General features: G+C 41.1%; 2 protein-coding genes and 1 non-coding gene across 3 annotated transcripts in view; all 3 read right to left on the minus strand.

Annotated features, from left to right (window-relative positions):
• Supt16h (SPT16 homolog, facilitates chromatin remodeling subunit) overlaps nucleotides 1-12836 on the minus strand; it is a 31799-nt gene extending 18963 nt beyond the window's left edge. Inside the window, exons 1-5 of the mRNA XM_051176826.1 lie at nucleotides 12663-12836; nucleotides 3025-3117; nucleotides 1666-1836; nucleotides 695-847; nucleotides 74-220 (exon numbers count right to left, since the gene is read on the minus strand). Of these exons, the coding sequence (XP_051032783.1) occupies nucleotides 74-220; nucleotides 695-847; nucleotides 1666-1836; nucleotides 3025-3117; nucleotides 12663-12728 (630 nt within the window). The 5' untranslated portion in view covers nucleotides 12729-12836. The remainder of the gene's footprint in view (nucleotides 1-73; nucleotides 221-694; nucleotides 848-1665; nucleotides 1837-3024; nucleotides 3118-12662) is intronic.
• Nucleotides 12837-13706: 870 nt separating this feature from the next.
• Chd8 (chromodomain helicase DNA binding protein 8) overlaps nucleotides 13707-25315 on the minus strand; it is a 65912-nt gene continuing 54303 nt past the window's right edge. The window contains exons 28-38 of the mRNA XM_051176828.1: nucleotides 23376-23451; nucleotides 22604-22658; nucleotides 22220-22427; nucleotides 20751-20959; nucleotides 19945-20661; nucleotides 19350-19501; nucleotides 18783-19085; nucleotides 17549-17662; nucleotides 17170-17349; nucleotides 16645-16761; nucleotides 13707-14672 (exon numbers count right to left, since the gene is read on the minus strand). Of these exons, the coding sequence (XP_051032785.1) occupies nucleotides 14115-14672; nucleotides 16645-16761; nucleotides 17170-17349; nucleotides 17549-17662; nucleotides 18783-19085; nucleotides 19350-19501; nucleotides 19945-20661; nucleotides 20751-20959; nucleotides 22220-22427; nucleotides 22604-22658; nucleotides 23376-23451 (2689 nt within the window). The 3' untranslated portion in view covers nucleotides 13707-14114. The remainder of the gene's footprint in view (nucleotides 14673-16644; nucleotides 16762-17169; nucleotides 17350-17548; nucleotides 17663-18782; nucleotides 19086-19349; nucleotides 19502-19944; nucleotides 20662-20750; nucleotides 20960-22219; nucleotides 22428-22603; nucleotides 22659-23375; nucleotides 23452-25315) is intronic.
• LOC127216270 (small nucleolar RNA U6-53/MBII-28) lies at nucleotides 24784-24893 on the minus strand. Its single transcript, XR_007834009.1, has one exon. It is a non-coding gene; the product is annotated as a small nucleolar RNA U6-53/MBII-28 (small nucleolar RNA).

Consider the following 25315-nt stretch of genomic DNA (forward strand, 5'->3'; position numbering starts at 1 on the left):
TGCCATCTGAAGGCATAGTATGCACATGTTGATATAACATGTGGTGTATATACCAGACAGTGCTTTTCATTACCTCATCTGCATCCACTATTTCCATGACTCTTTCCTTGAAGAATTTGTTGAAGACCTCAGAGGTGATGCTGGCTGCTTTCTTCATCAAGTTGAGCTCACCATCTTCCTTTACAGCAATGGTGTATGCCACAACAGCACTGATATCTACCTGTAGGCAAAGGGATGAATATCTAATACAAACAGCTGCTAAACACAATCACCAGTAGTGCAATCTATTCAGGGTGCCCAGTCTCTTTCCGAACTGAGTAAACACTTAAAACATCTCTCTTAGGACACACAGTATTCTACGAGACATTAAGTTAATATACTACTTAAAATATAAAATATAGTCATCTAGAGGTGATTGGAAATGCCAAAGGAAGAAAGGCAGGAAGACAGAGAAAAGATTAAATACTGAGATTTTTCTCAGCTATCTAATGGGAGTTACTAATGTGGCTGCACTACCTTAGAATGCCTTATTTTCTAAATGAAAATTAAACTGGAATATCACTTAGCCAAAGGACATGGAAAAACAGAAATGTGAATGAACATGGGTTTTCTCAAGTGAAAATCCTCCGCTGTGAGGGAACCCACTCCAATTCCTGCCTCACTCTCAATGTGTTGCTCCGCGAAAAACTCTTACTTTGTCAAAGCCCTCTTTGTTGAGACAGTCACTCCAGCTTTTCATGAACTCTCCAGGGAACTTGTCTTTGCTGAACACTCCAATCTTCTTGCCATTCTTGCTTTCTTTAATAGCTTCAATCATTTTGTCAAAGCTGCTCTTATTACTTTCATTCTATCAATGCCACAGGAAAGGGAATGTTAATTGAAGAATTAGACTTCTATTTTCTACCTAGCAATAAGCAGAGAGTAATAATCGAAACCATGGAAAGGATAAGTTCTCTGAGCCCCACCCATTTCTTTAGAGCAGATTACCACATGCCCAATGCTGCCATTTCCTTTTTCTTTTTCTAAATTTTATGTATGAGTGCGCTGCATGTGTGCCTGCATGCCAGAAGAGGGCATCAGATCCTACTATAGATGGTTGCGAGCCACCATGTGGTTGCTGGGAATTGAACTCAGGACCTTTGGAAGAGCAGGCCAGTTAACCCCTGAGCTATCTTTCCAGCCCAAACTGACATTTTCTTTAGGTATTTTGACCAGATTGTTTTCTTGTTTTAGAAAAAGACCCAAACCGCAAAATACTCAAAGAAAATTCTGAGAAATGAGTACATCCAAGTTTTCTTATAGATTTTTAGGTTATAAACTCTAATTAGTTACTGCAATGAAAACAAACAGTATCCTCAGAAAAAGCTCAATCAAGTTGTATTGCTCAGAGTCCACTGCTCATTCCATTGCTGCCAAGTGAACAGTTCCAGGGCTCCTTTCTTCCTATCTAACTGAAGACACAGCTCTGTGATTACAGCTACAACTTTCCTCATTTTTTTGTTTGTTCTGAGAGACCCACCTGCCTCAGCCTCCCAAGTATTTGGATTAAAGGTGTGTTCCACCATGTCTGGCCTTCTTTCCATGCATTTAAAAAGTCCCCAAGATACTTGTTCCTGAAGCTCAACAGTCTATCCCACATTTGTAATGACACTTGTTGGTCCTAACCTTCTCTCTGATGAGCAGTGTTATGGCAGGGGCTCCGTTAGCATTCTCATTGCCTTTAGTATTGGCAATCTGTTTCAAAAACTCCACCTTTTTTTTGCTGGCCATGAAGATGATTTTGTCATCACAGAAGACCATGATTGTATCAGTTAGTTCATAACCAAAGAGCCATGTCTATAGGGGGGAAAAACAGTAACAAAAGTATTATAGATAAACATATTATGGATAAATTAAGACTTTCTGGGGGGTAACTTTAAAATCTGGGATGGAATAGCTTTGATGTATATACATATGTAACAACCTGATCAGGATTTGAATTATAGGTGCTAAATGGTACATGGGTGCCATGTGTGAGGTATGATTCCATCTACTTTTTGTTTGTTTGTTTGTTTGTTTTTCGAGCCAAGGTTTCTCTGTGTAGCTTTGGAGCCTGTCCTGGCACTCGCTCTGTAAACCAGGCTGGCCTTGAACTCTCAAAGATCCATCTGCCTCTACCTTCCAAGTGCTGGGACTAAAGGTGTGCCCCACCAACACCAAAACATCAAATCATTTGGACAATTTGTGTTTCATTTACTTTTCCCAGGCAATGAAAGGTGTCTAGTGAATGCTAAGCTCCAGAAAGTTTATACTTATGGGAACTACCTGTCTGTTATTGCTCAGAACAGAAACACACAGCATTAGCAACAGGCATGCCTCTAATAACATGAGCATTTTATCTTCTCCGAGACTGCAGCTGCTTACAACTATTCATGTCTTTCTTCATTCAGAAAAAGACTTGGCATTTAAAACCCTGGGCAAAATGCACAGCAAGACCCTTTCTGCCAGTTAAGTATGGCTGGCTACTAGATCATATCTTGGCCAATAAGAAGTAAATATATGTATTATGTCAGACTTCAGGTAAGCCATTTTAAAACAGGAAGGTTGCTAATTTTCCTTTTTCAGTATTTCTGCTTAGAGTAAAGAATGACCAAAGTTCTAGCAGCTACTTTGTATCGTGAGCAGAATGGAATATCAGGAAATTGGAAAAGGCCTGGGTTCCTGAAAATTGTATCAAGAAAAATACTTTGTTTACCCATAGTTACTTAGGATTTTTTGTTATATGCATTAAATACAGTTGATCTACATATTCCTTTTTTCCTTTGGTTTTACTCAGTGCTAAAGACAATGGAAATTTATGTGATGCTGAAGACATTCTACATTTACTGTGACCTACAAATTAGTACCACCAAGAACCTCACAACACAGGTGATGGGACTAATAGATTATGATGGAGATCAAGTACAGAGCCTCCCAAATATTAATCATATCTTTTACTACTGAGTGACATCTAGATCTAGGAACTTCTGGCTGTAAGCCTCTTACCTGTAAGGCAGTTGATTTGGCATACACAATTTCTTCATCAACACCCACTGATACAACAATGGCATCAATACTGGCATATTCATCTTCTCCTTTCTGAAAAGAGAGCATAATTTACTTACTTTCTTTGTGTATGTCCTCTGTGAAGCCAGAGCATGGTATGGGGTGTCTTTTATTGTTCCACCTTATTGCTTTGGAACAGGGTCCCTCATTAAACCAGAAATTTGCTGTTTGACTGGGCTGGCCAGGTGTTGCGCTCTTGCTATCCACCTGTCTCTGTACCCCAATGTTGAAGTTGAGAGCATGTGCATCTATGATGACTTTTTCATGTGGGTACTAAGGATTTGAAGTCAGGTCCTCATACCTGCAGAAAAAGTGCACCTTCCCAGGACCTTATTATTTTTTACTCACCAGTTACAGAAAGACAGATTTCAGTGTCTGCCTGGGGTACAATTTTTCCTAACAGTAGGAAATCTGACATGTATGCCTGATGATACCAATACAACTATTAAGTTACCTCTTTTTAAAAAACTTAGCTTTGAGATACAGTACAGTACAGCAATCTTAACATAGTCAGACATGGAAAACACCACTACCATCAAATTTCAGAACACCTTCATATCCTCCAAAAGAAATCTTTTATACATTAACAATCATTTCACTTCTTTGCTCTCTCTCCAACTTCTGGAAATTACTTAACTCTTTCTAGTGATTTTCCTATTCTGGACATTTCATATAGCACTATTGTTAGTATGTAGTGTGTATGATCTCTCTCACTTAACATGCTTTTTTTAAAAAAAAAATTGTTTGCCTGCATGTGTGAGAGTGTCAGATCTTAGAGTTATAGACAATTGCTAGTCACCATGTGGCTGCTGGGAACTGAACCTGGGTCCTCTGAAAGAGCAGTCAGTGCTCTTAACTACTAAGCCATCTCTCCAACCCTAAACATGCTTCCATGATTCATTTGTGTTTTAATTATCATCAGTATATCACTGTGTGTATGGAAGTCAGAGGTTGAGAGGTTGGGTGTCTTCCTTAACTGCTCTCAATCTTAGTTTGTTTTAAGGACATGGTCTCACTACATAGTCCTGCCTGGCCTGAAGTTTATGGACTAAGCTGGACTCAAACTTACTGATTACCCCCCCCCCCCATGTCTGCCTCCCAAGTATGCAACCTTATTCTTTGGGGCATAGTTTCTCCTAACTGGGAGCTCATTGATCCAGCCAGGCTAGCTGGCCATGAGCTGCAGGGGTGTCTATCTAAACTCTCCATTTCTAGCACTGGAGTACAGACACACTGATGCACTGGCTTTTACCTGGGTGCTAAGGATCTGAACTTAGGTCTCATGCTGGCACAGAAAGCACTTAATGAACAGAGCCAAATTATTTCATGGTGTGGATACACTTTACTTAACCAACCAGCAGTTGCTAACTCCTGTTTTAGAATTTTTAGTTATTGTGTGTGTGACAGATATAGGCTGGAGTGTACATGGGATGCATGAGGAACTAGGACAACTTTCAGGAGTAGTCCACTGACTGATTCTGGAACTGAACTCAGTCGTTTGACACCGAGATGGAGGACTCACACCGCAATTTATCATTCAGGTGGACCTTTAAGCCTCCTCTACATGAGAGGATATGCAGTACGTTATTTGTGTTTTGCTTATTTCACTTAACATTATGTGAAATAATATGTCTGTGGCAGAATTTCGTTATTTTTTTTTTTAAACACTTAGATCTTCTGGAACTAGTTTCAGATAGTTGTAAACTGCCTGAAGTGTGTGCTGAAAACCAAACTCAAGTTCTCTGAAATAGCAATAAACAATCTTAATCACTGGGACATCTCTCTAGCCCTCTATTTTCTTTTAAAAGACATACTCATGTTTGTGTTATCTCAAGCTAGACTTGAACATCTTCCTGCAACTAAGTACTACAGGTATATGCTGCCATACCTAGCTTATTCTTTGTGCTTCAGTAATACCATGTTTTTCTTACGCATTTATCCCCAGATAGACAAGTAGGTTGATTTCTTATTTTGACTGTTGTGAACAATACTGCAACAAACATGAGTGCAGGGATCTTCTTGGTATACAGCTTTAATTTCCTTTAGAAATATACAGGGAGGATAGCAGCATCATAAGGCAGATCCTGGATACCATTCTGCATAATGGCCACATTAATTAATCTACATTCCCACCAACAGTATCTGAGACTTCCTTTTCCTCCTATTGTTGCTAGCATATTGTATTTTTTGATAATAGTATCCTAACTGGAACAAAGTATCAACGTGCATTTTCCTGATGACTAACAAACTGTTAAAATCTAATAAAATTATATATACTTACAAGAAATTATTGGGGAGGCTTTATTGGGAGGTTTCTGATTTTTAACCAGAAGACTTAAGAGTCTCTGACAAGCTTTTTCCGATATGATATGAGTATTGGTAATTTATTTTCACTTGAGACAAGGTTTCACTAGGTAATTAAAATTGGCCTTGAAATCATACTCCTTCTATTTCAGCATCTTGAATAATTTATTTCGGCAATTTCAAGTAATAGGTATTAAGCTGCTGGTGTATATCCTGTATTTAGATAAAAGTATATGTACTTCCAAATTCTCCTAATATCAGACTACTGTTGGGCTTTAAAACATAGCCTCACTGAATTTTGACCAAACTTTCTGAACTCCACAGTCCTTATCTTCTGAAGTGTTGTTCTGAGAATTACAAGAGTTAACATGCCTGCAACAGTGTTTAGCACACAGGAATCATTATATCATTATTTATCTCTCTTAAAGACTAAAATGGAGGCCCCCAAAACCCCTCAGGGTTTCTCTGTAGCTTTGGAGCCAGTCCTGGAACTCCATATCTGTAGACCAGGCTGGCCTTGAACTCAGAGATTCCCTTGTCTATGCCTCCCAAGTGCTGGGATTAAAGGTGTGTGCCATCACTGCCTGTCTAAAATGTCTTAACTAAAACTCTCAGTGCAAACCAGAAAGGTAATGTTACTGCTATCAAAATTAGCAGCCATAAATTACAAACACAAAATAAATACAGTGTGCCTGGTTCTGAAAACTGTGCAGCTCAAGAGGAATATTCAAACTCAGAGTAAAGTTACATAGTTTCCAGTTTTCTTTTAACCTTGATCACATTAAGAATGTTTATGTTTGAGCTGATCCCTAACACTTGCTACAATGTTAAAACAGTGGCACTAAATGATTTTTATTTTTGTCAAGTGACATACTTTTCTGCTTATACCGATACACAGTATCATTGAAAAAATAATGTGAAGAGTTCAATAGTTTCTCAGAACAGTATTATGAGCAATCAGAGTTTAGCTATACCTGTACTAAATGACTAACAAGCACTCCACAGGGAAGAAATTGGTAAAGTCTCTTAGAATCCCAGGAGACACTTTAAGTACCACAGGAGGAGGATGGGGTCTGTAGATAAAAGCAGAGCTAGTAAGGTTCAGATACATCTCCAATGCTCACTCAGGAGCCCTGATCTAATACCTTTGCAAAATAATTTAATTTTCACTAGAGAACATCAACTGAAGCATTAAGTGTGCTTGGAAATGCTCAACTCAGCAGAAGAGATGTTCTAAATTATCAGGAAGTTAAATGAAAATTCTGCATTCTAGATAACAATACTTACAAACAAGTAATAATAAACCCTCAACTTTGAACATTCTTAACAAATCAAAAAAAAAAAAAACCACACAAAAAACCCCACAAAACATTAAATACTGACACCTGGTGGTTCTCTATGGAATAAACATAGCCAATGCAATGGAAAAGGGACCCATGCAACACACACTATTATGAAACTTCCAAAACAATACCAGACTTTCCCCAAAAGTGTTACTGAAAGCCTGAAGAGTGACAAAATTGGCATCTTAAAAATTCTGAGCAGGGCTGGAAGGTGGTGGCACATGTTTTTAATCCCAGCTCTTGGGAGGCAGAAGAACTTGAGTTTTGAGGATAGCCTGGTCCACAAAGACAGTTCCAGGACAGCCCAGGTTGTTAAGAGACACCCTGTCTCAAAAAAATCCTGAGCAGAAAATGATTTTCAACCTTTAGAAAAGAAAGTTCATCATGCAGCCCCGAAACTCATGGAGATCTGCCTGCATCTGCCTCTCTGAAGTGCTGGGGATTAAAGGTGTGACCTACTACTTCCTGTTCAACCTAGGAATTTTATCAAATTCTTTTTCTCTGGACAGATCTGCTCTAAGAATATTCAAATAATAAATCAAGTATCAATCAGATGTTAACGACTGGAAAGACTTCAAATATTACTGCCAACAATGTCATGCTTGCTTGTGATCTCTCCAACATAAACCCACCACACCCAAACTCCAGTGGTCACCAAAACATTCCGCACAGCTTCCTCAACAGTGAGTTTTTTGAAGTTGCCAATTTAAGCACTTTGAATAATTTTCTTCAAGTCCTGATTAGGACTTTCAGTTGGGATTGGTGGGGAATCAGCTCAACCTTGGCTAAATGCCAATTGTAGCCAATTTAGGACAGCTTTGAGTAAGTCATAGTAGCATGCCAGGACACAATCTTCATTGAAAATTTTAATTTCTGCATTTCATTTTGTGTGCATGTTATGTGCATGCCACAGTGCACACGTCAAGGTCAGAGCACAGTTCGTGAAGCTGTTTCTCTTGCACCTGTGTAGCTTCTGGGGACTGAGCTCAGGTTGCAGTGAGTGCCTCATCAAGCTATCTCACTGGTCCCATAATTATATAATGTGTGCCATAGTTCATTTGTAGATATCATAGGAGTTCATTCTCTCCTTCCATGGTTAAGATCTGGGAATCGAATTCAGGGTGTCAGTCTTATTTAATGCTCTTACCCATTGAGCAATACCACTGAATTCTTTAACTAAACCCAAAGTGTGTTGGAAAGATGGCTCACAACCATTTGTTTTGGAAAATCTGACCCTCTCTTCTGTGGGTAGGAGGCATGTAAATGGTATACAATACACATGCAGACAATCACATACACACACAAGATAAAAATAAAATTCTAAAAATTCAAAACAAGGATAAATACTACAGTTTGAATCATGAAATGTTACCCCAAATCCTCATGCCAAAGGCTTGCTTCCCATGACACTTTGGAAGGTGGACTTAGTGGAAGTTAGGTAAGGGGTGCCCCTTGTAAGAGATATTATAACCTCGATCCCTTCCTCTTTCTTCTTTTTCAGGGTGCTGAGATGAGAGGCCTCTTTGGTAATGTGTTGTATAGTCACTTGTCATATGCCAAAAGGAGTGGGACCAAATAACAATAAAATGGAACCTCTGAAAACATGAGCCCCAAAAGAGCCTTTCCTCGTTATAAGTTATCTCAGCGTGTTTTTAGAGTGGTAGAAAACTATCTATCACATAAAAGAATACATTTTAAAGATATGAAAAGACAAGAAATTTACATTCTACCTACCCTTCTTTAAAAACTTTTGGTAAAATGTTCTCAAAATAAAAAAGAGTGGTCAGGAGAGATGGATTAGTAGCGGTTGTACTTTCTGTGCCAATACCACTCACAAAAACATGATGAACATACGTCCCTAAGATCTGCTAGACTTTCTGCAAGAAATGTAACAAGCACCAGCTCCACAAAATGATATGGTACAAGGGAAAGGGTTCTCTGTAAGCCCAGGAGAAGCAGTGTTATGACTGGGAATGGAGTGGTCCATGGTGGACAGACTAAGCATATTTTCCTCAAAAAGGCTCAAACTACAAAGAAGGCTGTGCTGCAATTTGAGTGTTCTGAGCCCAACTGCAGTTCTAAGGAAATGCTGGCTAGTAAGAGATGCTAGCATTTTCTACTGGGAAGAGACAAGAAAAGGCAAGCAACCTAGTTCTAAGCTCATCTTGTTATGAAGACAATAAAATCATAAGCTTTTATTCACCCCTCCCAATAAAAAGAGCACTTGTTGCTCTTGGAGAAGACCCAGGTTTGGTTCCTGGAACCCACATGATAGCTTACAAGTGTCTGCAACTCCAGTTCCAGAACATCTCTCGCCTCTTTCTGGCCACTATGGGCACTGCATGCATACATCAGGCACAGGCACAGACAAGATATCATTCATGCAAACCATCCATAATTATAAAATTAAAACAACAAAAGCAAGGACTGAAGAAAGAATAGATAACCCAGCACTGTAACATCCTACGATTCAATAGACCCAAGGAAACAGCATGAAAAGGGAGCAAGGCTTAAAAAGTAAATGGATAAAATAGGATTTTGAGAATTCTAGAATAAAAGACTCATAAGAAACCTGTTGGGACAGGAGTGGTGCTTCAATCCCAGCACTCTGGGAAGTTGAGTCACATGGTAGATTGCTGGTGGGTTCCCACTCCTCCCCACCCCATCTCCAGGGTTTCTCTGTACATCAGCTCTGGCTGTCCTGGAACTTGCTTTGTGGACCAGGAAGGACTTGAACTCACAGAGATCTGCCCACCAGCCTCCTGAGTACTAGGATTAAAGGCATGTGCTACCACCTCCTGGCTGGTTTATTGTTTTCTTATACTGCCAGGCCATGGATCCTAACAGAAAACAACCAGGAAAACAAAACAAAAAACAGGAGGTAAATGAAATTAACTTAGCACTTTTTTGGAATACAGGCACTTTCTATATTCCCCTCTACCCTGCCCCCCAATCTCAAACCCTGAAAACAGCTAACTATTCTCAGAGAAAGTCTAGGAAGGAAAGAAAAAAAAAGCATAATGAAATCTCAGCAAAAGCCAGAAAGGTCTGATAATATGGAAGATCTACTCATTGTAGTGAATTTTCTTTTGGGGGGGGTCACAGCTACCCATCACCTCAAACATGACAGATAGCAAATAACTATATGAACAAATGCACCGCATTAGTATTTCTTTTGAAACAGCTACAATTCTGGAACTTCATCTGATTCTTCAAGACAAAAGGCAGATGAGGGAAGTCAAGGTCCATTCAAAATATAATTCTCAAATTATTAATAGATGTTTGAACAGTGCTCCTTACTTCTCAAAACAGCCAGAAATCCAGGAAGGATTTTTGCCCATCTCCCATAATCAGTATAAATCATGTTAATGATTAAAAACAACCACAACAATGAATAGGCTTGAAATCTTTGAATATATAAAGCAAGAAAAGCCACAGGACAAACCCACCTAGGATTTTCTAAAGTAAAAGCAAGACAGGTACCACAAACATAATTTACTTTTGGCAGCCCTAATGTTGAAAATAGAAAAGGTAACACTGTAATAGATTAAAATGTCTTAACAACTATGATATTGCTCAGTAGACAAAGGTGCTTACTGTGCAAGCCTGGTAAACTGAGTTCAATCCCCAGAACCCAAATAAAGGTGGATAAAGAGAAACAATTCTACAAAGTTATCCTTTGACCTTTACATGTAAACAGTGGCATGCATATCTTACACTTTTTTTTTTTTTTTAAAAATAAGAGTTGTAAATTCTAGGAATTATGATGGTCTCCTGTTTCTTTTTCTTTTTTTCTTTTAGAAAACTTCATGGTGTTGAGGTTCCAATGTAGGACCCCACACATTCAACAAGCATTCTCTGCCACTGAACTCTACCCCTAATCTCTGGCAGAGCCTATTTTCTGATCTCCAAAATGACATCAGAATCAGCCTTCTATATTCTTGAGTTAAAATGTAGATTCAATTTACTTTGGATTGAAAATATTTGAGAGAAAAAAAAGCGCATCACATCTACTTTGAACATCACTTAAAATACTTAAAAGTTATTCTCTAGACAATAACCAAACAGCATTGATATTGTAGTAGGTATTCCGATCACTTATAGCCCAACATATGCATGAATTATATGCAAATAATTCACCATTTAAAGACTTACATACCATGCTTGAGGTGGGAGAGCTTCCTACAACAAAGCCCCAAGATACCACCACTACAAAGGACGACTTTCAGATGGCTTAATGGGTTAGGCATTTCTACTCAAAAGTGTGAGATGCTATGCTTGATTTAGGACATGTTGCAAAAAAGTATAATTAAGAACTATGTTAGGCCTCAGCAGTTAAGAGCACTGACTGCTCTTCTAAAGGACTCGGGTTCAAATCTCAGCATCTCCATGGCAGCTTAGAACTGTGTGCAACTCTAGAACCCAACACCCTCACATAGACATATAAGGAAAACACCAATACACACAAAATAAAAAAAATTTTTTTAAAAAAAGTTATTTATATAATAGCCTTAAAATGAAATACCTTGACTAATGTGGACTACATAAAACACCAATATCGTATTCCTCCCACCCTCCTCCCCCAGGGGCTGGAGAGATGCTCAGTGGTTAAGAGCACTGGTTGCTCTTCCAGAGGGCCAGGGTTCACATGGACCCACACAGCAGCAAATAACCTGTAAATTCAGTTCCAGGGTATCCGCTGCCCTCTTCAGGCAATGCCATGTATGGGGTGCACAAACATACATGAAGGCAAAAGTCCCATATGCATAAAAAAACGAACTTAAAACCATACTATGGTCGATGGTGGAAACAAGGGCTTCTGATGATCATCATAGCATACCAGGATGCAATGACCATCAGAAAATATTTTCTGGATAGGGATGTAGCTAAATGGTGCTTGCTATAAAGCTCGAGGTGGTAGGACCAATCCTCAGTACCGAAATTGTTTTGATCAAACACAATTTTGTGATAGTGACCATTTATCTAGTATGTCTTTTAGTAAAGTGACAGAGAACTTATTTTATTTTCAGTATGTAATGCATCTTCTTTAAAAGATACACAGGCATTTTTCAGATGAGGTAGGTAACAACCAATATAAATAGGTGATCCATTTTATTTACATAGCGACTGATACAGACTCTGTGAAGTACAGGCTGGCCTGAAACTGGTGATTTTCCTGCCTTAGTCTCCAAAATTATGGGATTACAGGCACGAGCTCAGACTGCAGAGGATCAAAGTAAGATAGTTCACAAAGCTGAAACCAGAGTTGATACTTTATGAGGGCATTTTCGGGTCTTTTTATCGGTTATATCTTTCCTCCCTCACAAGGTTCAGAGCCCAGACCTATGTTAGACTGTTCAGACAGTATCACAGCAGGAAATCAAACATTTGTTAACAAGTTACTAGCAAGAAATAATAAGTTTTTAGTTGTGAGCGATTATAAAACTGCCCAATCTTTGATGAAGCCCTGGAACTTCCACAGCCTTTTCATGCACACGTGCCCCGGGTATGCTGCTGAGATGGGAAACCAGGTGTGAGGCATCCCATCAAGTTTATCCTTATTATGAGAGCCCGCAGGTTTCCAGCGCTTGGGCTTATTACCCACGCAGGCCTAACGAGAAGCAGCGGAGCGCGGGAGCACCATTTCTCAACTCCAGCAGAGGCCCACAAGCGGAGAGCGCCAAGAGCTCCAGCACATCCTTCGCGCCCCTCCTTCCCGCAGACGGTAATTCTGGCGGGACCTGGCCGGGCTGGTGCAGCTGCGGGGCGGGCCAGGCGCGTGCGGACCCCGCAGGCGCGGCGCGGCAAGCGGGACGCTGCCGGGGCGGGCGGGAGCGCGGCGGAGCCGGAGATTCCTGGCGGAGGGGAAAAGGGCGCCGGGAAGCAGGCTATTATGGGATGTGGGGCTCCCGGGGACGCCGGACTCCTTACCCGCCAGTTACTGTACAGTCTCTTAACTCGCCGGTAGTACGCGTCTTTGTCCAGAGTCACAGCCATAGCCCTGGACGCCGCTTCCCGTCGGGCTCCGAGAATCACGCGAGGTCCCAGCTCTGCCACCCGCGCTCGGCCCGGAATCCCGCACTCTCTGTGACCCGGAAGTACCGACCGCACGATGCCCCTTTCCGCTTCCGGGTCCTAATCGCGTCGAAGACTTTAAAAAAAAAAAAATTCTAGCTCGATAGGGTGGAAGGGGAACAGAGAAAGCCGCGAAAGTGGAGCAGTCAACAGTACGCACAGCGCGGAGCCCGTTCGGCCCGGTCTGGAACGTCTCCCCGCCGCCAGGGTCGTGCGTCACGTGACCCGCCCACTCTCGGCGCTCCGGGCTCTCCAGGAGGCGGGCGGAGGTGGGAGGGAAGCAGAAAGAGCGGGACCCGCGTGCCACCAGGCGCCAGGGAGTGGAGTCCTCTGCCCTGGGGCAGGGCTGTGAATATCAAGGGAAGGCGCTCTAATCCAAAACACTGCAAACCAGAGAAACGGAGCCCACCTTTGCGAATAACCTACATGGAGGGCAGTGTAGGAAGATAAATATTCAGGCTTCTTATAAGAGATGAACTGGTGGGATGGAAGGAAACAAATGGTTTCTAGGGGCTCTGAACTCTAGTTTTTGCCAGTCCCCTGGAGACCCAAGTTATGACAGCACCCTTTCTGTCAGCCTGTACCTTTGCTGTATTGCATAAAAAGCAACATCATTCATGGTTGTTTCAGCTAACTAAAAAAGAAAAAAAAAAAGTGATTCTTGAAATTCATTTTTGTTTTTGAATGTGGAGCCCAACTCAAAACATTTACCTCTTTACCTTGGATCATTTCCCTAGCTTTAGCAAATGGGACAATCCACGATTACCTATACCTTCAGAGGAGTGCAAATGATTTTTCTATTCGTGGTAACTACTGAACTGTAGGAGAGAGGTGTTTAAATTATCCAGCATGTTTAAAATTATACTGTGTTAGAGCAAAGAGAACATGGGAAGAATGGAAAAGGATTAACTTAAATTTATTAATGCCAAGGGGAAGGAAGGTAACAGTTCCTGACCCTCCAGCTGTATCCACAGTTTGGCCAGGAACAGGCTCTGCCAGAGGCTAGGGCCAGCGCTACATAGTCTGTGGTTAATGGAGGTGTTTGGGGAGGGGTGAGCACACCAGCTGCTCTAGGCTCCTTTGCTTCCCCAGAAATGAGGAAGTGGTCATTTATTATTATTTTTTTTTTAGGAGTTCCCCTGCCCACCCAATACTCTCAAAATTGGGAGCAATCAGGTACAAGTTTTTTTCCTTTCCTTTTCACCTCCTTAAGTCTTGGGTTTCCCCATATTGTTCCCTGCCCCTCCCACATTTCCAAAGTCCAAGGGCCAGAGGAAGAGAATCCAGCAGCCACCCAGCAATGGGGCTTCAGTCATCAGCATCATCGCTGGAGTCTGAGTTGGCTGGCATCATAGGATCATCGATGAGTGAGAAGTCCCTTTCTGAGCTATCATAGCCCTGAGATAAATCATCCTCCTCCTCCTCTTCATCATCGTCCTCGGGTTGCAGCGTTGGTAACCGCAAGGCAGTACCAGAGGTGGCGGTAGCTGGTGAAGAAGGGTAGCCAGTGGTTCTTAAGCCTGGGTGGTGATGGTGGTGATGGTGAGGGTGGGGATGGTGGTGGTGGTGATGAAGCATGGTGCTGGAGTCTACGTGGGGGGATGCTGCTGCACCACCCATCACAAACGGCATAAAAGGCAAAGGTGCAGGAGTGGCACTGCTGTGGCCCAGAGACGACACAGACTGGAGGTCACTACTGCTGTGTGGAAAGGTGCTATGCAGGGTTAGAGACCCAGGACTACCACCCTGCATTAGGGCCATCATCTTAGAAAGGTCTGGTCTTGTCCTACGGACACGTTTCTTGCTGTTCTCTGGTGCAATGGGCCCTGGCAAAACTCGGTTGAATGCAGTTTCAGCATAGTGACCCTGTGGGGTAGGAACAAAAGGAGATAACAAAATGACAGGGATTAATTAAGCTGGGCAGCTGTACTGCATGCCTTTAACCCCAGCACTTGGGAGGCAGAGGCAGGTGGATCTCTGTGAGTTCAAGGCCAGCCTGGACTACAGAGTGAGTTCTGGGATACATGGGTCTACACAGTTATCTGTTTATACCCAGTCTTAGAAAAAAAAAAAAAAAAAAAAGTGTGTGTGATTGGGGTCATGAGAAGATAGGAGTCGACCCAGAAACCTAGTATGTCCTAGCTTAGATTTGGCTTGACTGGTGATAATGGGGTAAGGAGATGTTGTACTTAACTGGCTGAAGCACTATGATACTGAGGTGACATCAATAATTTGATATTGATAGCCATGTGAATTCAGTCAGGTGTGCCCCCCCCTTTCACATGTAATCATAACCTTTATCACAGGGAACTATTTCAGAAATATTTTTTGCCTTGCTAGCAAGGGGTTTGAGTAAGACAGTAAATAAATTAGCACATGCACAAAAATGTACTTGAATGAAGACAGCAGCTTCTTGACATGATCTTATGTGAAATACAGCACAACTACATAGACATTAATAATTATCCTCTATTATCACATAAGAGAAGGCTCAGTTTAGGATACCTAAGATGGTTATGGGAAACTTCTCACGAAATTTAATAAAAACTTTACTGATTAAAATCGTATTATCTTTGCATATGGTGGCTCATGCCCTTTGGAGGGCAAGGCAGAATTGCCAAGAGCTCAAGGATAGCTTGGAATACAGTTATTTCTAAGGTAGCCTGGGCTACTGAGTGAGACTATCTCAAAAACAAAAGGAGAGGAGAACAGAAAGCATACACAAATAAACCTCTACAGCAAAATAAATCTTGTATCTGCTTAATTTTAATCCCCTCCCATATTCAACACATACATTTGGTACCTGTGTCTCTGGACATCTTAAAGCTTAAAACCCAAACCTATCAGCTGACATGGAACACACCTTTTTGACCCAGAAAAGCACACATTTAACACAGCATGGATTTTCAAAAATATGATTACAATAATGCCTAGACTCCTGTAGGCCTCAAAAATAATATACCGTTAGAATCACTGCCAGTTTTACAGTACGGGTAAGAACTGTAGAACTAAGAATTGTACCTGGCAAGGAGGCATATATATATATAGTCCCAGCTATTGAGGATTTAGAGGAAGGAGATCACGGTGGCCTAGGAGTTTGGAGATAGCCTTGACAACATAGTAAGATCTATTACTTAAAGAAAAAAAAAAAAAAAAGGTACTTTTGTGCCAATAATAAAATGACTTTTCTGTGGTTTCCTACAACCTTTTAGATTTAGATACCTTAAATATTCTTATATACATTTTTGATGTATATGGGCATGAGAGTTTCTCAGAGCATGTATATGGAGGTCAGAGGACAATTTTATGGAGTTAGCTCTCTCCTTCTCCACTGTTGTCTGTGCTCTGAGGACTGAACAGGTTGTCAGGCTTAGCTTAGCAGCAAACACTTTTACCATTAGCCCAAAGTGTTGATGAGTTAAACTCAATGTACATGATCAAATTTAATTCCACACACACACACACCATCTATATAGTATATATACTATATGTGACAATATATATAACACACCCACTTTTTTTGAGATAGGATCTCACTATGTGGCTCTGGCTGGTCTCAAACTCACAGAGATTCACCTGCCTCTGCCTCTCAAGTGCTGGGATTAAAAACTATTCTGGGTTCAAAACACCCAACTTTTAAAGAGGTAAAGGACTTGCAAAAAATTCCTTAGTTTTATGTAGAGCATCAAAAAGTATGACAGCTGAAAATACCAATCAAAGCACTCTGGTGAACTCAAGGTAATTTTACTCAAAACATATAGAAGGAAAAGGAAAGGTGTCAGTCAATATCGAATCTGTAAGGATGTGGCAGAAAGCACGAGAAAAGCGCTAGTCTCACCTTTTTCCCATTTCTAGAGTTGGTTGTCTGTACTGGCTCCATTCCCAAACAGTTCAATTCTGTCTTATTATTTTTTTTACATCTCTGCCACTTTTGTTTTCTACGTTCTTCCATATACTGCAATAGAAAAGAATTGGTTACCCTAGAGGAATAAAAATCTCTAGACTAATCATTAAGGTACTACTATCTTTTGTTTGACAGTAAACCTGTAGTCTATAACTCAAGATTAGTCATAGTGAAAACTGCTATTAGAGGGTTCCATCCCCCCAAACTGGGGGTGTGTGTGTGGATCGTCTATATAATAGTTTTTTTTTTTTTTTTTGACAGTAACACTTTCTAAGCACTTAGCTCAGGAAGCCCCTGAATATTAGAGTGTTTCAAACCTCAGAGTAACTCTAGGAAATAAGCCTGAGTGTCACCATTCTTATTTTGCAGGTGCAGAAATGGTGGTATAAAGTATGGCGTGCTTTCTTGATCTCATACACCAAGAGGCTTTAAATCTGGCTGGATGGAACTGCCACTCACCGCTAGAAATCGGGGATCAACAGCAAATTCTGGATGACCCTGTAACCACATCTCCAGTTCCGCCCGGCGAGGGGCCTCCTCACCCACCAGCAAAGTGCCATCCACCTTATTGATGACAGGGATCCGGGTCTCCAGGTCCAGATCAAGGTGATTAGGCTCTTCCATGCATTCCACCTCCAGCTGCAAACCCAGAATCCACCCCCATGAGCACATACACTTCTTTGGAGTGGGGAGGGAAGGGAATCAGGGCCAATGGTAGTCACGAGGAAACAATCTTTTGGTACTTCAATACCAAATACCATCAATTACTGATGATAAAAAGACCTTACCTAGTCACAAGGTAATTTAATCATGAGGTAATCAATTCCCTACCACTTACCTCTACTAGCTTTTTCCTGTTCCCCTTCTTCTTATGGAACAGTGGATGTCCATCTCCCATTACACCATTAGCCATCAGTCTGTGTTTCTGGAATGTTAACTTCAACCCTTCTTCCTATGAAGACAAGAACCATGTTCTTATAATAAACTTAGGCTAATGGTCATCCTATGAGAAGGCAGGCCATTTGCGCAAAGAATAGAAATCAGATATACAATCAAACCTTTTCCTTATATTTCTTCAACTAATAGCCTCAATGCAGTTTTGGTTCTATTTTTAAAAATTACTTTTTATTTTTTTAGCTTATATTAACATCATTTTCCACTTCTCTTTTTCCTTCTTCTAAACCTTTCTTTACTCTTTCAAATTCATGACCTCATTTTTCATTAGTAGTTGGTACATGCATATATGCTGTTAGTGTGTTTTTCAGGGATGACAGTTTGGTATTGGAGAGTCATTGCACTTGGATGTGGAGGACTAAAATTTCTCCCATTGTCAGCAATCTTTAGTTGTCCGTAGTTCTTTTGTCTAGGGCTGAGGCCTTGACTTTCCCTCTGTCATGTTAGCATGTCTATTTGCTGTAGTCCTTGTTTGACTCATGTTTTGGCAGTCATGTTGGTCAGTCTTTATGGTATAGCTAGTATCAGCATGGCAAGTCATTATGTGTAAAATCCTACTGTTCTTACTATATACTAATTTAATTCATTTTTCACCCCTTTGAGTAAGGTAGTCAGGAAGAATAGAAACTTCTACATATAAGAATTTTTTTTTGTTTTAATGTCTCAAAATACTCAGGTGTCATTTGAACAGCATTCTCATAACCTGTTTCCACTTTTAAATAATCAGGCTCATATCTAGAATTTAGCCTTCCAAAAGTTTTATGTTTAGTTAGTTCCCTCCCATCCCCAATTATGCTTCCTAATTAAATAACCCATGGTTTCTTTTAATTTTATTTTCAGGAGGTTCATCCTTTACACCAGAAATTTTTCCTAAGTTTACCCTGATTTTCAAAGGTAGCTAACAAACGTGTTTAGTACTTTTTTTTTTTTTTTTTTTTTTTTTTTTTTTGAGATGGGGTCTCACTACAATAGGATGGAATACCACATAGACCACGCTGGTCTCGAATTCACAGTGATCTACTTGCCTCTGTCTTTAAATTGCTATATCCTATTAATGAAGTTAGTTAGAAGTTCCGCACCCTCCCCCACTTCTCAGTGACTAAATGCTAAGGGCTTACATCTTTGATCTGAACTGTAAACTCCTTCTCATCCATGCCTCGGCGAAGTTTGGTAAACTGTGCTGCTGCTGTGGTGACTGCAGATGCTTCTTCCTCTGCCATGGAAGCTGCACTGCTACTTCGTGGTGTGGGGACCGGAGAGTCCCCATATTCTCCTGGGGTCAAAGAGGGACTGTCTAATAAATGGTTGCCTGGCCCCAAAATTCCTCCTGTTGTCATTTCCTGGCTCCGACGGTTAGAAGGCCATTTCCCTGAGAGTACAGCCTGGCAGACGAGGTCAATGCGGTTTATCAGAACACGATCCTGAATGGCAGAAAATAATATAACATGAGTCTGAATACTATGCAACCCCTCAGCTACACAATCATGCCATCATTATTATACCAGGTACAATGAAAATCATGAAAGGAGGTAATTAATATCATCACATCCTTAAACTATAGGATTTCATAAAAACATAGGCAATGCTAAACAAAGAAGAAACAAAAGTATCAACAGCATCTCTTACTCCCCTCAGAGAGCACTGCACCTGTTTCTAGGCTCTGCATGTAGATATGAGACTGGTACCTTGGGCCATTCAGAGGCTCTTTGTCTTTCCTGCAGCAGCAGCAGCTCAGGGGTCATTTGTTCTCCATCTTCATTTGGAAATCCATCTTGGGACATAGTGAGGGACAGAAGGCTCTCTTCGTCATAGAGTTTTGGACGGGACCGGTCAGCAGCTAGAGATCACACAGCATGTGTGAGCAAAGATGATAGAATAATGTTAAATTGGAATGATATGTGAACTAGGCCCACGAAAAAAAATAGATGTACTCTGATATTTTATCAAGTGGCGCAGACCTCTATTTAATCCCAGCTCTCGAGAGGCAGAGGCAGGCAGATCTGAGTTCGAGGACAGGCTGGTCTACAGAGCAAATTCCAGGACAGGCTCCAAAGCAATACAGAGAAACCCTGCCTTGAAAAACTAAAAAAAAAAAAAAAAAAAAAAAAAAAAAAACCAAAAAAACAAAACAAAAAAAAAAAAAACAAAACAAAACAAAAAAAAAAAAAAAAAACCCAAAAGGACCCCAAACCTCAAATCTCTCTCAAGAGTCTGCATTTTAACAGGGAAATAGAAGAGTGGGAAAGGGAGGAGGGCCTACGGCCTGTTACATGCACTCACTTAACTTCTCTTCCTTCTCGTCCTCACTCTCATCAGTGCTGGAGCTGGAGCTGGATGAGGATGAAGAAGAGGAGGATGATGGTGACAACTTGCTCAAGTCCAGCTCAGAGTCAGATTCATCCTCATCCTCCAGTTTGCCTAGTGGAACACTCCGGGGCAGAGGGGCTGTATCTGAAGAGGCTAGACGCATTTCATAGTCTTGTGGGGTGAGTCGGCTCCTAGCCACCACCTCATTCTCTAGCTTTAAAGTCAGACTCTCCAGACTGGGGACCTGGGCAGCAGTGTCGTCAGATGACTTTTCAACAGGAGCGTCTGGGCGCAGGGGTGACGGTGAGGCGGTATGTGCGGTGCACTGCTGATGCAGCAGTGGGGTGGAGCACCGGGACAGGGACGAGGCACAGGCTCCTGCCTGATGGTTCTGCATGTAATTCATACGGGCAGCCAGAAAGGAGAAGTCTGGATCCTGCATGATGTTGCAGTCTGTTTGGCTCACCCCATGGCGGGCTGCCCCTCGTAGAAGCTCCCCATCATGACGGACAGGCTCCCACCATTTGGGCAATTCAAGACCTGGAGGTTGACACAATGCTAGCCGGTCTTCTAAAAGGGGGTGGCATAAAACTTGTTCCCGTAAGCGTCTAAGCAATTCAATACGGTAGAGGGTTCTCGAGGCTCTCTCTTCAGTGATGGGCTCAATGAACAGATTAGGGTCTGGGGGTTCTGCAAGAGACAAAGGTGAAAAAAGAAATTAACTAAAGGCTGATCTGTTACCAATACAGCCTCATTTACCTTAGACTCTACAATCTTACCATCGCCAGCAGCTGGGGGAAGGCGACACACTTGCCGACACATGGCGACAAAGCCATGGAAGTACTTGGTAAGGCTTTCATCTGTTTTCTTGTCCAGTCGAGCAAAAGTGCGGAAGCGATCCCAGTGAAACTGCATGTTGTCAGGGTCGTACTCTACACCAAAGGTAGACACTACTCGGTAGAAATCGGTTTGTTCACGCCTTGTCCATCTATGACAAAGAGTAAAACAACAGTGATCAAACTCAGGAAAACTGGTCATTTTGTAGGATGGTTTAGAACACTAGAAAACAAGTATGAACAGGTAGTGAGAGGAACTATGTAACATATAGAATTATCAAGTGAAGAAGAAAATGATGTAGGCAAACACACAATGAGCACATTAGATTAGGCAACTCTCGCTTACAAAGTGGAGGCCAACCACTAGATATATACTACAGTCCTTTTGTTATCATGTCTGTCCATTTCTTTCTTGCCCAGTCATTGTGTTTATATTTATACTAAAACCTTTTCATAATTATTTCCATCTTCATTAATAAAATAAAGAAAAAAAAAAAAAAAAAAAAAAAAAGGCCGGAGAGGTGGCTTATTGGTTAAGAGTACTTAATGCTTTCGCCGAGGACCTGGTTTTGGTTCTGAGCATTCACATGTCGGTCAACAACCATCAGTAACTGTTGGGCCCCAGGCACACATGTCACATATATACATACATGCAGGCAAAACAATTAACAATTATTCCTACAAGTATAATAAAACTTTAAAAATGTTTTTTTCGTGGGCATGGTGGTAAAACCTTTTAATCCCAGCACTCAGGAGGCAAAAGGCAGGCAGACTTCTGTGAGTTCAAAGCCAGCATGGTCTAGTTGGTAAGTTCCAGGCTGACTGGGGCCACACTCCCACCTCAAACAAACAAAAAGTGTGTGTGTGGGGGGGGGGGGAGAGGGGAGTTCAGTGGTTAAGAGTGCTTGCTGTTCTTGCAGAGGACCAAAGTTCAGTTCCCGGCACCAGAATGGAGTGGCTGAGTGCTACTCCAATGTATCTAATGTTCTCTTCTGGCCTCCAGGGATAGCTACAAACAAGTGTCATTCACTCACACGCATACACACAGATACTTGAAAATAAAAATAATAAAAAAGAGATCTTTAAAGAACAAGTACATAGGACATGTTCCTAACCTAAGTGAGTTGGCTTTCTTTTAAAATGTTGGTAGTAGGAATTTCTGAGCCTAAGACCTTGTACATGGAAGGTAAAGACTGTGGCACTGGGCTATATCCCCAGTCCAAAACAAAATTTTTAAGTACTAGGTAGAGATGAAGGCAGAAAGCATGATCCTGCTGTAGGGAATTTCAAATAAATCTTTCCCATCATACTCTCTCAGTACAGGGCCCACAGCGGACAAAAGGCTTAGAGCTCAGTCCAAATCCCTGGCTATACTATACCATTGCTGTTCTGGCCACTTGGCCATACTATACCGTTGTTGTTTTTCCCGCCTTGCAATTTCTTTTAGCTTAAAGGCTGCTTCACAACGTCGGCGTCTCCGGTCTCCACGTTCTGCAGCCTCTATCTTCATCTGTTCTCGCTTATAGCTGCGCTGATAAGCTGTTACTAGGCGGCGAAGCCTAGCTGTTAGGGCAGAGCCTGGAGGCCAGAATAAATGTCCTGGCTGTTGAGTCACCTGGGCTGTGGGAAACAAAGTAGAATGAACAGGAAGTACAGAAAGAAGAGTAGAAATGATACTTGCATTTCCACCCATGAAAAGATAAACCTTTTAGATATCCAAGATAAGAACAAATTTAGTTGATAGTCCCCCAACTTAACCCTTACTAATAAAATAGACTGTTTGATCTAGAATTTACCTTCATCTCCATCAATGATTGAGATCTCCTCATCCATCATCATCAAGGGATCACCCTAGAGAAGGAGATCCACCCCACAGGATGGAGAGGGGAGTGAAAGGGGAGAAGTTGGCACTCTGAAATCACTTTCTTGTGTATGTCCTTCCGGGGCACCAAGGGATAAGAAAAATTTCTAATGAAAGGAACTCTCACAAAAAATTTGGAAGCAACCAAAGAAAAGAATAAGTAAAACCCGAGCAGTTAGTTCTTAATAATAGTGAGACTGGGATTTAGGAATTTGTTGAACAACATCTCTTAACATCCAGTTTGGATCCCACCTCCTCCACAAAATCATCTTAACCATGTCCTTAAGTTGGCATTAATAGTTGTTATTAATTAAGTTGTTATTAATAGTTTACATTCTTTTATTCTAGAATACTTTATATTATATGTGTATGGGTGTTTTGCCTACATGTTGCCTGTGCAGAACAGGAAAGGGCACCACATCCTCTGGAACTTGGGTCATAGACAGTTGTAAGCCTCTCTTTGGGTTCTAAGAATCAAACCTGGGTCCTCAAAAGGAGCAGTCAGTGCTCTTTAACCATTGAGCCATCTCTCCAACCCTTGTAGCTTACGTTCTTATAGTTTATTTTCAATATACACACATGTATTAGTATAATGAACACACTTGAAATATAATTACAATAATACTTCAAGGTTCAGAGAATAAGATAATTAGATTATGAGTAACATAAAAAGACAGACAAAAGCTGGACTCAAAAGAATTTCTTACCTCATCATCTGGGTCCTTTGGAGGACCCTGGAGTGGTTTATATTCAGGATCTTCACAGTCCTTATCGAAGTCAATCCTAGAATTATCCAGAAACAAAGAAAAGATAATAATATATATTCTATCACTAGGAGATCTGGCCAGACACTCTTTAACCTCATGCTTTCTGGAATGGGGGCCAGGCTTCAAGCCATGGCTATGTTAAGAACTGCTCCCAGGGAACAAATAATTGTAAGTTAAGAAAGGATATATCAAAATTGTCTAACTTAGGAAAACAAAACACTCTTATCCAAATTTTTAAATGATTTTTTATGTGTAGGGTGTTTTGACTGCATGCACGCCTGTACATTATGTGAGGTGTGCCTGGTGTACATAGGAATGGAGTTACACAAGGTAGTTAGCCACCATATGGGTACTGGGAACTGAACCTGGGTCCTCTGGAAGAGCAATTAGTGTTCACAACTGCAGAGTTAGTTATCTCTCTAGCTCTAACTTATGGTACAAAAGCCTGCTAAACTGTTGCTCAAGCTAGTCTTAAACTGACAGGCTCAAGCAAACTTTCTGCTTCATGCTTCTAGACTACCTGCCATCATAACTAGCAGCAAGTCAAATACTTTGATCCACACATCCTTTTCTTCATTCTTCTTATTTAATCACATTTTCCCTCCTTCACAACTATTTAACATTTATTAATTTTGACTGTTGGTGTTTTAAAGATTTATTTTATATATAAGTATCTGAAGAACATTCTTTGTGCACGATATGCATGCCTGTTGTTGGGATGGATGTTGAATCCTTTAGAACTGAAGCTTCAGGCAACTGTGAGCTGCCATGTGAGTAATGGAAACTAACCCTCCTCCCCCAAAAGAACTGAAATTGCTCTTAACTATTGAGCCACTAGTGTTGGCTAGTTTTACATAAACTTGACACAAGCTAGAGCCATCTGAGAGAAGGGAGCCTCAATTGAGAAGATGCCTGTATAGGCTGTGGGCAAGCCAATAGGACTTTTTTTTTTTTTTAAATGATTGTCCACTGGGGGTTGATTGTCTCCAGGTTCCTGCTCTGTTTGAGTTTCTGCCCTTATTATTTTTAATAATGAACTGCTATATGGAACTGTTAGTAAAATACAGTCTTTCCTCCCTAAGTGGCTTTTTGTCATGGTATTTCATCACAGCAATAGTAAGTCTAACTAAGACACTATCTCTCCACCTCTCCACCCCCTGTTCATATTTTTTTTTAAAGTATTAATTTTTACTATGTTGCTCTTGAGCAGAAGGGTAACAGAATGATTTGCAATCAATACATTTGTTTTATTGGTTCTATACCAACCTAAGTGGAGATGTGGTCATCAACAGTCTTGGTCATGCAGACATTTATAGACAGTCCTTAACAAAACCCATCATTGCAAAATGTCCCTCAGGTCTCCATGTGAGAAGTTTTGTTAAACTCACTGGCACCCAAATCAGGGCAACACTGCCCTATCTGGTGACTCAGTATTAGCATGGCAACTCATCATCGGGACATGTCCCCAGGTAAAATGAGTCCTCTTTATGTGTCAGACACCATGGGGAGTGACAAGTCAGGGTTAAAATCGTCAAAAGCTCTGTCACATAAGTAACCTATTATTTTTCAACAGAACCAGTTTATCTTATCAGTTATTACAGCTATACTGAGATCGCTGTTAACCTTCTGGGAAGAACACAGATCTTCACTTGTAGTTATGGCAATGTGTGATTAAGGCCAGTGTCTGGAGTCCAATCTGCTGGTCCTATTCTTCAGTAAGAACTTATCCCAGCGATGGGGTTGGGTATGGTGGGACAAGCCTCTAATCCCAGCACTTGGGAGGGAGAGGCAGGTGAATCTCTGAGTTTGAGGTCAGCCTGGTCTACAAAGCAAGTTCCAGGCAGCCAGAGAGACCTGGAACTCTGTGAGACACTGTCTCA

Source organism: Phodopus roborovskii, unplaced genomic scaffold (assembly GCF_943737965.1).
Source record: "Phodopus roborovskii unplaced genomic scaffold, PHOROB, whole genome shotgun sequence".
In the NCBI taxonomy this organism is placed as follows: Eukaryota; Metazoa; Chordata; class Mammalia; order Rodentia; family Cricetidae; genus Phodopus; species Phodopus roborovskii.